This window comes from Lissotriton helveticus, chromosome 5_1, assembly GCF_964261635.1.
Source record: "Lissotriton helveticus chromosome 5_1, aLisHel1.1, whole genome shotgun sequence".
NCBI lineage: Eukaryota > Metazoa > Chordata > Amphibia > Caudata > Salamandridae > Lissotriton > Lissotriton helveticus.
The window spans coordinates 1,550,168,181-1,550,183,421 of NC_136065.1; the positions used below are offsets into that span (position 1 = coordinate 1,550,168,181).

Here is a 15,241-nt window from a genome sequence, read left to right on the forward strand (position 1 = left end):
TGTCACTTCTCGACGTTCTGACATACAACCTGTCGCTTCTCTGGGTGGTGGACTCGCCCAGATTCTGGCCCGTGCCCACTCGACAGTCTGCCAGTCCCTTCTGGAGGTCTCCATTCCACGGGGTCTACGCATCCCTTCCAAAGGCTACCACTTCACAGAGTTCACGCCCATCGCGAGCCTATCATTTGGCAAAGTCCCCACCTTTCCCCAGAATGCGTTTTTGGGGGGCCTGTACCAAGTAAATCATTTATGCAGAGTTCGCTCCGTGTCGTAGCTAAGAAATCTTGGGGGCGTTCCACCCCATTTCAACTAGACATTTTTGTAGTGATTCCTGACCCGATGTGCTCCACGGGCAGTGTGTTGAACATGTTGTTTACTGGAATATATACTCAACCACGCAAACCTTCAAGTCAATGATGCCCCAAAGGACTCTGCCCCCCGGGTACTAGCAGGCCCTGTGTGAACTGGTCTCAGCCCCTTGGCTAGTACCAAGCCCTGTGTAAACTGGTCTCAGCACCCCGGCTAGTAGCAGGCCCTGTGTGCACTGATCTCCGTGCCCCCGCTAGTCGGCCCTGTGTCCACGGCGCCCATCGGTTTGGCTCCACGGTGAAGGCTGGCTTACCTTGTACTGCTAGCTCTGCGCTGCTGTAAATAGTTCCGTGTTTGTTCTCTGCCACGCATTGGTACATCCCAGACTCCTCCAGGGTCAACCTGGAGAAGCGAAGCTCTCCGTTCTTTACGTCGATCCGTTCCTGTGAGGAGAGACAAGTGAAAGTTAAGAAGAAAACAGGGAAAGATGGAACATGCTGCGGTCCAGTAAGGAAAGACTAGAGGCTGGGAACCTTGAGGAAGAGACCCTCGCCAGTGGGGTGGGGCAGTCGGGGCTTTGCAAGTGGCATGAGGTGTTACGCACTAAAATTATGTAAAACATACACATTTACTTAGATCATATCCTAAATTGTTCTTCTGCCGAAAATGACTTACTCCCACAACCAAATCCAGCCCAATGCACTGTCCCCAGGGCTCGAGTCCTAACATAATCACCCTCAGTGCAATGTTTAATTTGTAAAAAAAAAAAAAAAAAGTACGTGCCAGGGCCCTCGCGGAAGCCCACTGCAGTCTGCACCACTCATTGCCCCTGCCAGCGCTGCCAATGGCAGAAACAACACAAGTACAACCCATCGCACTGCTACAAGTGTGAAGTTTAAACTACCCCAGGCTACCCAAAGCTATAATAGTGTGATTTTTTTACATTCTAAATTGGATGGTAACTTATTTAACTGTTGTTGTGCTTATCTAAAAAAATTTACACACAGCGCCACCATTTGGTGGAGTGTCACTAATGCTGGTGCTATCAATTTAGTACCGAGCACCAGAAACCACTGGTTCAAATTAAGCACTGGCTTTAGTGTATCCAAAGGGCATTGCATCAATTCCAGGCCAGCCTAACTATGGAGTACTGCAGAGTACCAGGTAATTTCAGATTCCAGCGTCGTAATGTGCCACTGCAGCTTCCACAGCCAGGGAGGGGAGGGGGCAAACCATTAAGGCCCCCTAATCAGTCAAGGGCAATGAATATTTGAGAGATATGGAGACTCAGGGGTCCCTTATCACGTTCTGCAATGGGTGTGGGGGTTCGTTTTGCGATCCCACACTGTTTAAAGCCAGCCCAAGTCAACAAAGTGACAAAACCTCTAAACCCAGCCTGACGCTGGAACACTGCAGAATTAAAGCCCAACCATAAGACACTGGATTACTCCAGCCCCACCTACGACCCTCATCACTTCCTGTCTCGCCTAGAGACCCTGTATCAGTTCCCAACCCAGCCCAAGCAAGGACCACTGCAACACCTTCTAACCTAGGGACACTAAATTACTTACAAACCGAAAACTAACGAGGCACAGATGTCCTCAGCTGGCTCGGAGAGCTGTGACCCAGGCCCACCTTTTGTGGCATTTACCCTTCTCACTATCTGTCATGCCCTAGCTCACTCTTTCGCTCGATGTCACGCCCTAGCTCACTCTCTCATCACTCTCTCACCGCCGTCACACTCTAACTCACTCTCCCACTCGCTGTCACAGCCTAGGCCATTCTCTCTCCCCTGTCACACTCTAACTCCCTCTCTCACTCGCTGTCACACCATGGCTCATTCTCTCCCCCTCTGTCGCACTTTAACTCACTCTCTCGCTTGCTCTCACCCCTAGCTCGCTCTCTCGAATGTAATATAAGACGTGGAAACTGCACAGAATCAGAGTTTGCCCCCAAGGCAACGAAGCACAGAATTGTAAAATATATATTTTTTCCAAATGGCAAAGAAATGCTGGCTGGCAATGTACTGTTGACAGCCATTGTTATAGAATAGAGCTGAATCGTGAGAACGCCTATCGTGTGATGAGAAGCCCGAACCAGAGACACCAAGGATTTATTGATTTAAACCTAACCACAGCAGACCTTTCAGCCACCTTTGCAGGGATGACCCCATCTCCAACCCGAGCACGTGCCATTTGCGCTGAGTTCTGAAAGGGCGCAAGTTGTTAAATGGACTGAAATGATACTTGCACCAGTTTTAACACTTAGTGGCACAGCTAATCATTGTCCTGGCTGACCAATGGGCACGTTGACATTTCTTAATCCAGCCAACTCAACTAATAGATAATTCAACACCACCAACCAATACTGCATAATTTCCAAAACCTTCCTGGCCAACCAAGGGACACTACATCACTCCTGAAACCACTCACCCAATCAAGTAACACTGCACCGCCTCCAAATCCAGACAAGCTGAACCAATGGATGCCGGGCCGAATCACTTCTGAACCAATCAGTGGGCACTGCATCACTTCCATCATAAACACAAACCAGAAGGCACTGATTCACCTTTGAAATTATCCTATTCTAACCAAGTGACACTTTGACACCCCCAGCCAAGAGACACTGCTTCAGTTCCGGACCTTCCTTGGCCCAACCAAGAAACACTAAATCACATCTAAATGTAGCCAAAATGCACTGCTTCGCTTTTGAAATCATCCCAATCCATTTACAAGTCACAGCAGAACCTCCAAACTCATCCAAGCTGAACTAAGGGGCACTGCCTTTCTTCTGAACCAACCAATGGGAACTCCATCATCTCTAAACCCAACTCAACATCACTGCATCATCTCCAGACCCAGCCAAGATGAGCCAACCAAGGAAACCTGGAAAAAAGAGCCCTTAAATTACTTGTGGCCCAGCCCCTCACTCACAGCTGAAAACCACAGTAGCATCTCCACCCTTGTATTTGTTCCATGAACAAATTGGGATATATCCATTTTTTAACATGAAGTCCCGAAAAGATATGGCGTAGGATGAAGGTTGGGGTATGACTTGACAATGATATGACAACCTGTCTGAGGGCAATGCGTGAGCTAAGAACATGTGTTAAAGGAGCAGAAACTGCAGGCAAGCGTGAAGAGGAAATTATGAATGTTTTGATACCTGCGAGCTCAAAGGTTGGCCATTCCTCAGCCACCGGGTAGTAGGTCGCGGTTTGCCTGCAGCTGCGCAGCTCCAGTGCAAGTTGGAGCCGATATTGGCCTCTGTATCTGTAATAACCTTCAGCCACTCTGGAGAAGCTGAAAGAAGGAAGGAAAGACAGAGACTATGTCAGATACAGCAGGTTAGAAAGACACAAGTCACAGAAGATGGGGCTAAGATATGGTCAGACATGAAAGGGAGGCAATTTTTTAGGTCAGCTGTGAGGCATGGAGTGATGGAGGCCAGCTATACGTGGGCAGAGATGGAGATCAGCCATGAAATGCAAGGTGAGAAAGTCAACCTACAGTAGGCCTAGAGCTGGACACCAACAATGAAAGGACAAGATGGGCACATTTTTGAAAGGTCATGTGGATTGAAAGATGAAAGGGAAGTAGGGCGCTGGAGAAACTCTTTACATATCCTGCCTGCTCCTGAAAACTGTCACTGACATTGAACCGTACCGTACAGCAGTTAGACACCCTAGGGACAGATCATTGCTCACAAAATTTAGCGTGGGTTCTATCTGTACAATGATCTGTTTTCCCCTGGGTCAGTATAATCCCCATGCACCTTTAACCTGTCCATGTGACGGTCGCTTGCCCCAAACCCTAACACAACTGGTTTTATTCTGTAAATGTTATGATTTTCTGCATAGGAGGTGTTTAATACCACTTTTAAAATCGAGGGGTTTTAACTCAATTTTGACCTGCCTTCTTACATTTACAGTTATTACCTGATCATGTGGTGATGTTAGTGGTCACCGACTATCTAAAAGGAGCCTTATTCTGGAATAAAATAATGTGTGCCTAGCTTATAATAAGGTGACTGATAGGTTGGCTTGCTGTTTTTTTAACTGTACTAAATGACTATAGACTCTGCAATTTGATCCAATTAATGTGGAATGTATATTTGAATGTTTTTAAGGTTTTTATGTGGTTTTTATGTTTCTATGTGTACATGATACATAATCAAATAAAGAATAATTGATATCAAATGAAAGGTCATGTTATGGATCGTAGAGATTGAGGTCAGCCAAGAGGGGAAGAGAGATGGGAGTCAGCCCATAAGTAGGAGAATAAAGATGGAAATCAGTCATGGTGAAGTTGAGTGAGGAAGGTTTGGCATGATGGGGAAGATATATGGGGGTCAGCCATGAGTTAGCAGAGACAGTGTCCACCAGGAGAGCTAGAGAGATGAAGCTAGTCATGAGTGGGCAAAGATGGAGGTCAGTCAAGAGTGGGACAAGAGGGAGATCAGCCATTGTGAGATTGCTAAATGAAGGTCTGGCATGAAGGGAATGAGATATGGAGGTCAGCCATGAAGGAGCAAATATGGATGTCAGGTAGCAGAGGTAGAGAGACGACGGTCAGCTATGAGGGGGCAGAGATGGAGGTCAGTCAGGAGGGGAGAGAAAAAAGATGGAGGTCAGCCATGTGGGGCGGAAAGAGATATGGAGGTCAGCCATGAGTTATAAGATATGGCGGTCTGGCAGACGAGCTAGGGAGATAAGGCCAGCCACAAGAGGGCACAGATGAAGGTCAGCTAGGAGGGATATGTAGCGTCCGACCCCGGCCCGAGTACTGGTAAATTATCATGCCACACATGGAGCTTGATATTACACGTTTTTATTCCACAGTGTGTAACTCTGAACTGAATATTCTATATTTCACACTAAGGTCCCAATTACGATTTTGGATGGAAGGGCTCCGAGCGATGGTTGGAGCCCTTCCGCCCCAATCGGAACGTGCCGGCCAGATTCCTTTCCGACTGAGCCATTCCGATGGGCTCGGTCGGAAAGGAACCCAACTCGGATTTCCAGATGGCTTACGACGTGCTCGGAGAGCCCATCCGCCATCCGGAAATCCTTCAGTACTCCCCCAGTCGCCTCTTTACGACTGAGGGAGTACGATGGCAGTTTTTCGCTGTCTTTTCGTGCCAGTGTTTCTGGCACGAAAAGGCAGTCAGAAACTGTCTTTGGGGGCCCCCATGGGTGCAAGGCCGCCGAATGGCGGCCTGGTGGCACCTTTGGTGCCCTTATGTTGATCCCTGCACCTGGTGGCAGGCACCTTGGGGTGCCGGCCACAGGGTGCAGGGATGAACTGCACCCCTCCATTTCACAATGCGGGCATACATTCCTCTCGGAATGCATGCTCCCATTGTGATACATACAAGTGCGACCAAACAGGGTTCGGTCACATCGTACTTGCAGGCCCGTAACCGATTAGAGTAGTTCGGTCGGTCACAGTTAATGACCGATGTCGGACATCGGAATCGGGCCCCAAGTGCTGATTCATTTTGAACCGTTCTGGCCTCCATGTTAGCTGCCTATCTGTCATCTCTCTTCTTCACTCTCGCAGCCATGAGTACTCGCTCCAAACTGAAGGGCTTCTTTGTAAGAGGCCTGCGCCACCGGAGCTTCATTTTTTTTGACAATCCGAAGGTGCAGGCCTCTCAATCATATCTATAATGTGATGCAAAGCCACCCTGCATGGCTTTTTATGACCTCTTAGATATGGAGTAAGGCAAGGCAAGGCAGCATGAAGCGCTGCCTTGCCTTACTCTGCATCAAGAAGGCGTTCCATGGACGTTCTAATGGGGGTTTCCATGCAACATCCATGGATTTTGACACTCCTCCAGATTTACAAACTCACGCAAACTTGGGGCAGTGCCAGAACCGTACGCCTCCCCGGAACAGGTGTAACAAGGAGAAATGTTTTCTTTTCTCCTAGCTTTTTACTCTTTCCATGTGTGCCGCATTCTGCAGCACACATAGAATGAGGAAAACACCTCCATGAATTGTTTTTGTGCAGGAAGGTACCCCTTCCTGAACAAAAAACAATTCTGCCAACAATGCAGACACCTTTGCAACATGGTGCAAGGATGCCTGCATTGGCACTAGGCACTAAATTGTGCACTGGCTGAAAGGTCAGGAATGCTTTGTATCTCGTAAATATGGTGCATTCCTGCTCTTCTAATCGGTGTAGGGCAGCCCAGCACTAGACCTGCGGTACTGCCCTATGCCAATTTTTTGTAAATATGACCCTGACTGTCTCTTTCAGCATTCTTCGTCTGAAGGAATCGGAGAGGCAACCATCTATTACTCTGAAACGCTTAGCCTCTTCATTGTTTAAATCATTGAAGTTACAAAGCTTTATGAGCAAATCGAGTCTTTCTACAAACTCATGCATCATTTCACCAGCTTTCTGCCTTTCCTGACTGAAAATGTACCTTTTGTTGTTGACATTCGACATTGGATTGAACTTGGTGTTTAATGCATCTTTAATTTGACAGTACATCACCTCATCACTTCATAGTATTTTCTTTATCACTTCTTTTACACCGTCACCTGCCATAGTCTTTAGATATTTAATGACCGTCTTGTCATTTGCTTCTTACAGCGCATCAATGAAATAATGAAAGGTTTTGACCCAGGCAGTCCATCTGTTGTTAATATTTTGCTTTTTGGGGGTATCAAAGGGAGAATGTGGTTTCAGTAAGGCAGCAGCACCATACTTTGTACGACTTTCAGTAGCCATTGGAAGATGTCACTATTCCGGCTGCTGCTCACAGCTTTTCAGTCAGTCCACCGTGACTCACCAGACTTGTAAGCAGATCCCCATGCTTTGCTAGGGTTGTGGTGCCTGGTGCTGAGGTCGCTTTACTCTTCTTACTGAGGTTCTGGTAAGCGCATTCTCTACTTATGCTTGGTTGTCGCAGTTTCTAATGTTTCTCTGCATGCAACTGCTTCAACTCTCAGCGTTCTCTTGCACCTGGTCATCACTGCCTTTAGCGTTCCTTGATGTTTCAAATGTCTCTGCTTTCAGCGCATTCTTGCACTCGGCTAGCATAGCCACTAGTGCCTCTCTGTAACTGATTGTTGCTGCCTTTAGCGTTATCGTACTGTATGAATTATGATTTGTTGTTGCCCTGTGGCACAGCACTGTTTGTCTCAACTTCATCATCAAATTTCTAGTCAATGACAAACACACTTCTGTTAGGACTTTACTTTCTTCAGTCATTGCACTGGCTGGAGTGGCTCTTTGACTCCACATACACCAACCGTAGATTTTCTACTTCTACTGAGGCACACATGGCACGCACGAGCAGTTTGATGGACCACAGTAAACTCTCCAGGAAAGCACTCTCAGTTCTTCGGGTTGTGGGGTTTACGTAATCCCCTAAATCATCACCAGTTTTAGCATTCTATCCCAGCCTGGGTACTGGTAAATGATCACGCCACACACAGATCTTGGTATTACATGTCTTTATTCATCAGTGTGTAACTGTGAACTCAACATTCCATATCATGAATTCTATGACCCACAACCACGCACGTATGTCACTGTTCTACTGTGTCCATCAGGAACCAAAAGGGTCCGGTCATCTCTAACTCACAAGACACTACAGGATGCAATTGAAGGTCAGCCATGTTGGGGCTGAGAGATGAAGGTCTGGAATGAAGGAGAAGATATATATATATATGTTACCCAGGAGGGAGCAAAGACGGAGGTCAAGCAGGTGAGCTACAGAGATGAGGTTAGTTAGAGGGAGCAAAGATGGAGGCCAGGCAGGATTGAGTAAAGAGATAGATATCAGCCAGGTAGTCAGAGGTGTGGAGATTAGTCATCAAAGGCCATAAAAGTCACCTGACCTCCCATTTATGAAGTAACCCTATCATGGCTGGGAGGACATACATTTAAGTTACCCTCTTTTACAGATATATTGCAATCACCTTAGAGGTTTCATGTGCTGCAGGGCAATATCTGTATGAGAACGGTGTGGATCAGGATTCTTGTAGCTTTGTGGTTTTCATGCCGACACTGAGGGTGGCACACCACAGTTGCACATTTCCACAAATTTTCCTCATTACACCAGGCCATTCTTCTTCTGGTTGCCCGGATGCTGAGGTTTGCAGTTCACGCCTATTTATTTTGACATACCTTTCCGCTAAACATGGGAAACAGGTTTGGCACCTAGCCGCAGTGTGCTCAGAGCAGCATCCTCACAGCAACACCCCCATTGCAGTGTCTGCTTCTCAGAGCACTTGTGACAGTGTACTACAAGGGAGTGTACCCTGCAGTAGCTTACAGCCCCCAGAAGGAAGCTCCCCTAAGCAGCATCTCTCTGGCACAGGTCCTTTGAGAGGACGTCTGTCCAAGACAGGGCCTCTTTACCAGGGACACATCATTTTGAGCAGTCCTAGGGCAGTGTCTTCAAGTCATTAGTGATAAGGCTGCCCCTTGTAGTAAGGACCCAAGAGTGGCACCTTTGTGGCGGTACCTATAGGAGGATCCAGTAGCTCCATGTCTATGGCAGAACGACTGTGATTGCACCACTTAGTTGCACCCTTTGTAGCCCCTCCATGGTGGCTTCCAATGCCAGTGTCTCTTTGGTGGTTTCCATTTTCCCTATTACTGCAACACTGTGGCCACTGTGGTCCTGTGGCTTTGAACACTTTAGTAGCACCTACTGGCAGAGTCTGTGCATACCTATCAATAGTGCAGCAGGTGCAGTGGCAATCGGGCCCTCGGTTCTTAGTGACCCACTGCAACCTACTCACAGTATTTTAACATAGGAGGTCCATTTCCCTTGCTCGCATTAGAGCACAAGGGAACATTGCTACATCACCAATTATCAACGCCGTACACCACCATGGCAGTATTCTGTGATAGTGAACTCGCCTCACTGGTAGACCTTCTCGCGGAGTGTGAACCCTCTCCCACCTTTCTTAACCCCACCTTAAGATTCTCTCTCTTACAGCTTCTCTGTAGACACACACGCTGAGGGAGTGCTCCTCTCACCCTGAACGATGACACGTCCTTGGAAGGTATCACGCCCCTTGGCATTCGTGGCTTCACACTCGTATGTCCCCTCGTCCTCAAAGCCCACGTTGTCGATCTGCAGGGTTGGTTCATTGGATGTCCATTTTGACGACAGAGTACCATCCACTTTACGCCATTTAATTTGAGGGACAGGGCTGGAAAGAAAGATTTTAGAAAACGGTGAGAAAAAGGGAATGTGCCTAGGAACTGAAGCAGCATAGCTACCTAGACACGGGGGTATCACAAAACCCCTGTTAAGCTGCAAGAGCAGAGGGTGGAACACTAGGAAGTTGTGTGCTACATAAACCCTTTAAATTGTTGTTTATGGCTCCCTTCTCTTTCATTGGAAACATTGGCATAAAAACAGAAGCTCGTTGATGCCTTTGCAAGTCAATAGATGTGAAGAGCTGTGGTTCACAGTAGCACAATAATCAAGAGCGCACAGAAAGAAGATAAAGAGGGAGGAATGGAGAGAAACATGCATTATTAATGGATGTGGAGAAGGAATGATGACTGGAATAAAAGATGGACAGAAGGATGGATGGGAAAAAGGTAGAAAGAATGATGAATGGTGAAAAAGAAGGAGGGATGATGGATGACAGAATAAAGGAAGAAAAAGAAAAAAGAAGACAGAAAGATGACCTACAGTAAATAATGAAGTGAAGAAAGATGAAAAAGAAAGGATGAGAAAAAGAAGGAAAGAAACACAGATTAAAAAAGACGAATTATGCAGAGAAATAAAGAAAGGAAAGATGGATGGGAAAAGAGGAGAGAAAATGTAATCAAATGAGGAAAAGGATAACGAGAAAGAAGGGATGATGGAAACAATGAAGGACTTAAAGAAGAAACGAAGAAAAGAGAAAGATATGGTGTACATTAAAAATTACATGGAAATGTAGACGGAAAGTTGTAATGAAAGATGAGAAGATAGAAAAAAGTGAGAATAAAAACAAAGAAAAAAAACGAGTGCCAAGTTCCTTTGCCTGCTTGCTCACTCGATGCAATTGGGATATTGTGCAAGTGGGGTGTATATTATTTTTATGCCAACTCTATTGCCTGGACTCGTTAAACTAGGTACCGCATCCATTAGCTTTTATTGTAATTGTATTTAATGCACATAAAACACATCCATTAATTTAGTGTTGCAGCGCCACAAATAAAGATGATTTACCGGTGACCGCCGTAACGTCTAAAGTTGTTTAGACTATTTTCGCAAACTCTTCTCACGCTTCAACGCCTCGCCAGGGGTAGTAATCGCTATATAAATACAATTTCCGGACACTACGAGTAAATTAACAGTGATGCAAAAATTGATAGAACACAGGCATTTGGAAATACATACATACTCAATTACATACATACTCAAGGTTTCACACGTAGTGTCTGCTCCTGCCACCGGGTGGCACCAGCACCTCACGAGCCGAGAACGCAGAGGCTCTAAGAACCAGGAGTACCGAAATCCCTATGTAAAGTACTTCCCAGTACCTCTCGCGCACAAGCACAACTGCCAGCCGTCTGCACGTTTCACGCACTCTGGGCGTGGCCATAGAGATGACGTAGGCGGACATTCTGCTGTTCGATGAACCTCCTTACTTAAAGCGGGTCGCAAATGTAATGTAAGCAAAAACTCCCTCAAAATGTCGTGTTTTGAGGCCTTAATTCTAGGCATTTATTTAATGGGTGTTCTGCGTCTCTTTAGTAAGGTGTTTCAGAGGGAGGGTTTAAGGGGTGATTGCAATGAAACAATATAGACAATTTCTTCACTGTGTTAAGATTCTGCAAAGCCATGACAAGATACCTAAATGGAACTTTATATAAAATCCTCTGTATTCATTTTAGCATGGCTTTTCTGGCCTTGTTTATTTTATCAATCAGTGATCATGGAGGCAAATGTATAACACATTTTAAAGTGATTTCTTATGTTTACAGCTTAAAGTATATCCTGGCCAAAAATTATTGGCCTCAGGTGATTTTCCTAATTTTTGTACCGGTTCAAACTTTCGAATATCGGTCATTCTGGAGGGAAAAAAAACAGCGATGGGGCAACCCTAAATAGAAGAGAACTATGCAAGTCTTTCAGAGACCACGTTCAGAAAGCTAGGATCATAGCAGGTTACTAGAGTTAGTAGATTTTGAAAACCTAAAACTGGGACAGTCTAAAAACGCAAAGGTAGAATTATAAATTTGCATCGACTGAGGGGCACAGAAGGGCTTAGTTGATAAGGCTGAAAAACACATGAAAGATAGACAATGTGGCACTTTAGGGGAATTAAATGCAACTTTTAGTCAACTGTCTCTGAAAACTCTGACATGGCAAATGTACTGAAATTCGCTGAAATAGAAGAGGAAAAAATGAGGAGAAATAAAAGTATTTCTCCTCGTTGTGTCTCCTGGGGCGTAACGCAGGCTCCCGCATTCCCCGCGGTGCGGGGGGCCCCCAAGCTGCAGGGGGCCCCCTTAGTACAGTCCTCAGTCCAGAGCGCTCCGGATTAAATCCGGAGCTGGGGCACCTCTGTGTACATTGCAGGGGGGGCCTTAATCTTTCTGTACGCCACTGTGTGTCTCCTCACACCTCCCCTGGGGAGGCATAGGATTCTGATGCATTCCCAGGATTACAAAATGTTGTAATCTGGGAATGTGTCAAGTTCCATGATTGTTGCATGCGAACAGTCAGAGCAACACCCATGGAACGCCCCTTTCACTCAGAGTTTTGCGTGAAAAGGAAACATATTTACTAGGCCATGAAAAGTCACAGAAGGTGACTTTACGCGGCCTTGTAAAGATGGGGAAGCCCATTGCGCTGCAGGTGCGCCAATAAAAGTGATGCACCGGCGGCAAGATGGGCTTATAAATAAGCCCCACAGTATTTTCCATACGCATCATTCTATACACAGCCCCATAGCATAGCATACTGTGTTGTGATTAGCCTTCAAAGTAGATTTGGGATCTACTTCATACCGATCTTTGCAGCAGAATACTGTAAGTTTGTTTTAATAAAAGAAGAATGCATAAAATATTGTACACATAAACAAAGACAGGAGGAGATGCGGTTCTGTGCAGACTGTGGAGCCAACAGACCTGTCCTGAACTCTCAGCTGTTCGATCCTTGGCAAATCACTTTATTCCACTGTGCCTCGTTTCCTTAGCCAGCAAAACTGGGAGCAGAAGTGCACCGCAAGCAAACTTCTCACTCGTATGTGGTTCCATGGACACATACACCCCATATGTAGGAACAATACAGATTACTGCTGTAATGCACGCTGCACACTGATTTGTCTCTTTGTGTATTCTTTGCAGCATCACTTGTAGGTGTATCGATTCATATCATACGTAAAACATTTATATTACATCATTATTGGCAGTATATAATAAGCAGATCAGTAATTCAGTTCTACATCTTTTTCAATGCAATATAATGAGAGTGGGTTGAACGCTTTATGCCTGCAGAAAAAATGGGCACAGGGCTATATGATGAAATTTGTGAGACCACAAATAAAAAACTTAAGATGCCAATAGTTAATGCATGTAAATGGATTCTGTTTGAGAGACGTTTCATAGATTGGCACTGAAAGACTTGTTTTTTCCTTGGATGGCCTGAGATCAGTTGGTGCTCAATAAACGTTTTTTGAGTGGCATGGGACGGGTTGGCATCAGAGGCTGTGTCTGCGGCAACCAGGATTAATGAATGCTCAGAAGCTTGTTCTCCACCTGTACATGTACTCTTATTCTTGAAATGATATATATCATAGACTTACTTGCCGAAAGCGAAACACTCCAGGGTCAGTGTCTGCCCGGCCAGGGCATAGGTCTCCGCTGGGAACTTTACTTTCAGGCTGGGGGCGTACTGGCGGGCATTACCTGCAAGGACCCAAGGGAGAGAGTGATGACACTGGCACCTAGTGAGCGGATTTTGTACATTCAGTAAGCAAGGCAAAACATATGCTTCAACCACAGCGATTGCTGGGTTCTTCATTATTCAAACTCAGTGAGCATGTCGAGGATAAGGCTAGAGCTCTAGTTCCCCACTCTGAGATGGGAAGCCCCACTTCGGACCAGTGTGAACAACAAGGCTGCACTTTCATGTCTCTGAGCCCTCCTTCCATTGTCTTTCTTGACTCATCTGAGGTCTTAACACTGAACAACACACATGTGTCCACCTCTTGCTTGATATGACTTAACGCCTCTCCTTTTCACAACTCTACCGCTTCTTCAAATAGTCCTCAAGCTGGCTTGATTCTTCAGCTAGATACATCTGTAACGTTTATGACCACAGCTCCTCTACCTTACCCCTTCAAAACACGGCTATCAATACCCATATCTGAGATGCTGCCCCCAACCTCCTCACTATATGATACTCCTATTAACCTCTTTGATGCTGGCACCAACCTCCCCATATCTGCCCCATACCCTGCATAACAAATACTACCCATTCTTAGGAGCAGACAACACTGAGTTAACCCTAAATCAGCATGTCTAAGCATCCTCATCACTATAACCCTTTTCTCTCATAACACAATATAGATCCACTGAAATCACCAAACTGTACCCTAATGGCCTGCAGATCAACCACTGCTAATATTAGTGGCGTTTCTTCATCCAAATGATTTGAAACTTTTAGCTCTCACAGAAACCTGGTTCAGCCCAGCTTTGCAACCTGCCATGGACACCTTGTTCTTCCAGGTTACAATACCTTCTGCAAAGACAGACACTCTAAACTTGTGGAGGAGTTGCATTCATCTACAAGAATCATCTAGATTGCAAGTTCATTGAGACACATGATACACCAGTATTCAAATGCCTCGCCATAAACATCTCCTCTAACAAGGCTGTTCCTTGTGCAGTCAGTCTCATTTATTGGGTGTGTGGAAACAATATGTCTTCAATTGAAGACCTCACTGAGTTCATAAGAGTCCAGCTTTTCAACCAACATAACTTCAACTTCCCATTGAATAAACACAATAACAGAGCATTGAACCAGTTAAACGATTTCCTATCTGTTAACAATCTCTCACAATATTCCACTTCTAGCACACACATTGCCCTCATCATCACCAAACACAAATTGGGGCAAGTATCAAACTCTCTTCCTGTGGACGGGTAACTACTACCTTTTCATCTTCCCCACCTTTTACCTCCATCTGTTTCTCCCAAGAATAAAAGCTAACAACAAGAGACTTAAGAAACCTAGCCACCCTGTCCTTCCAAGAGCTGCTAACAGCATCAGATACTTCGCTACCCACCTCCCAGAATATCATATCTATTGCTCTTAACTATAATAAGAATCTTATTGACATCCTAAACATATAGCACCCTTAATGTACAGGATTAATCATCAGAGAAGCCCTCTCACAGACCATTACAGCAAACTCAATGAACAAAGACATGTGGTAAGAGCAACTAAGTGAGTGTGCATAGAGGATATACTCATGGAGGACTGTGTATGCTCAAAGCCTTAACACTCTCAGAACAAAAAGAGCCTCTTTAAAACTAGGAGAAATCGCCTTAAAACAAACTTAACTCAGCCAAGCGTTGTCCCAGGGAATTGTTCATGATTTTCAAAAAACAGCCCTCTTCTCTGATCCACCAAATACACAAGTCCAGACGGGAAATCTGCTAAATACTTAGCCAACAACATTGTTGCACTGAGAGAAGAGCTATACCACCTCACTAGAATCAGATGTTTTCTCAACTTGCCTCTTCTCACATTCACGTCCAGAAAACTATGGAGTGATGGGACTCTTTGTCCCTCAGTACATCTTCCCAGGCAGATAATTCCATTCTGCTATTCAGAGTCAAGAAACTTAAAAAAACCTTAGATCTCTACTATGTGCAATGCATTAAGGACTCACTTCAAGCAGTACCAGATGCCCTTAAAATTAGACCTTATTGGCCTCTCATAAAAAATA

At 45.4% G+C, this 15,241-nt stretch overlaps 1 protein-coding gene across 1 annotated transcript in view; it reads right to left on the bottom strand.

The window, feature by feature from the left end:
* Window positions 1–15,241, bottom strand: part of CNTN2 (contactin 2) — a 323,201-nt gene that overhangs the window by 133,588 nt on the left and 174,372 nt on the right. Inside the window, exons 7-10 of the mRNA XM_078644632.1 lie at window positions 13,091–13,193; window positions 9,315–9,490; window positions 3,475–3,611; window positions 623–752 (exon numbers count right to left, since the gene is read on the bottom strand). Of these exons, the coding sequence (XP_078500758.1) occupies window positions 623–752; window positions 3,475–3,611; window positions 9,315–9,490; window positions 13,091–13,193 (546 nt within the window). The remainder of the gene's footprint in view (window positions 1–622; window positions 753–3,474; window positions 3,612–9,314; window positions 9,491–13,090; window positions 13,194–15,241) is intronic.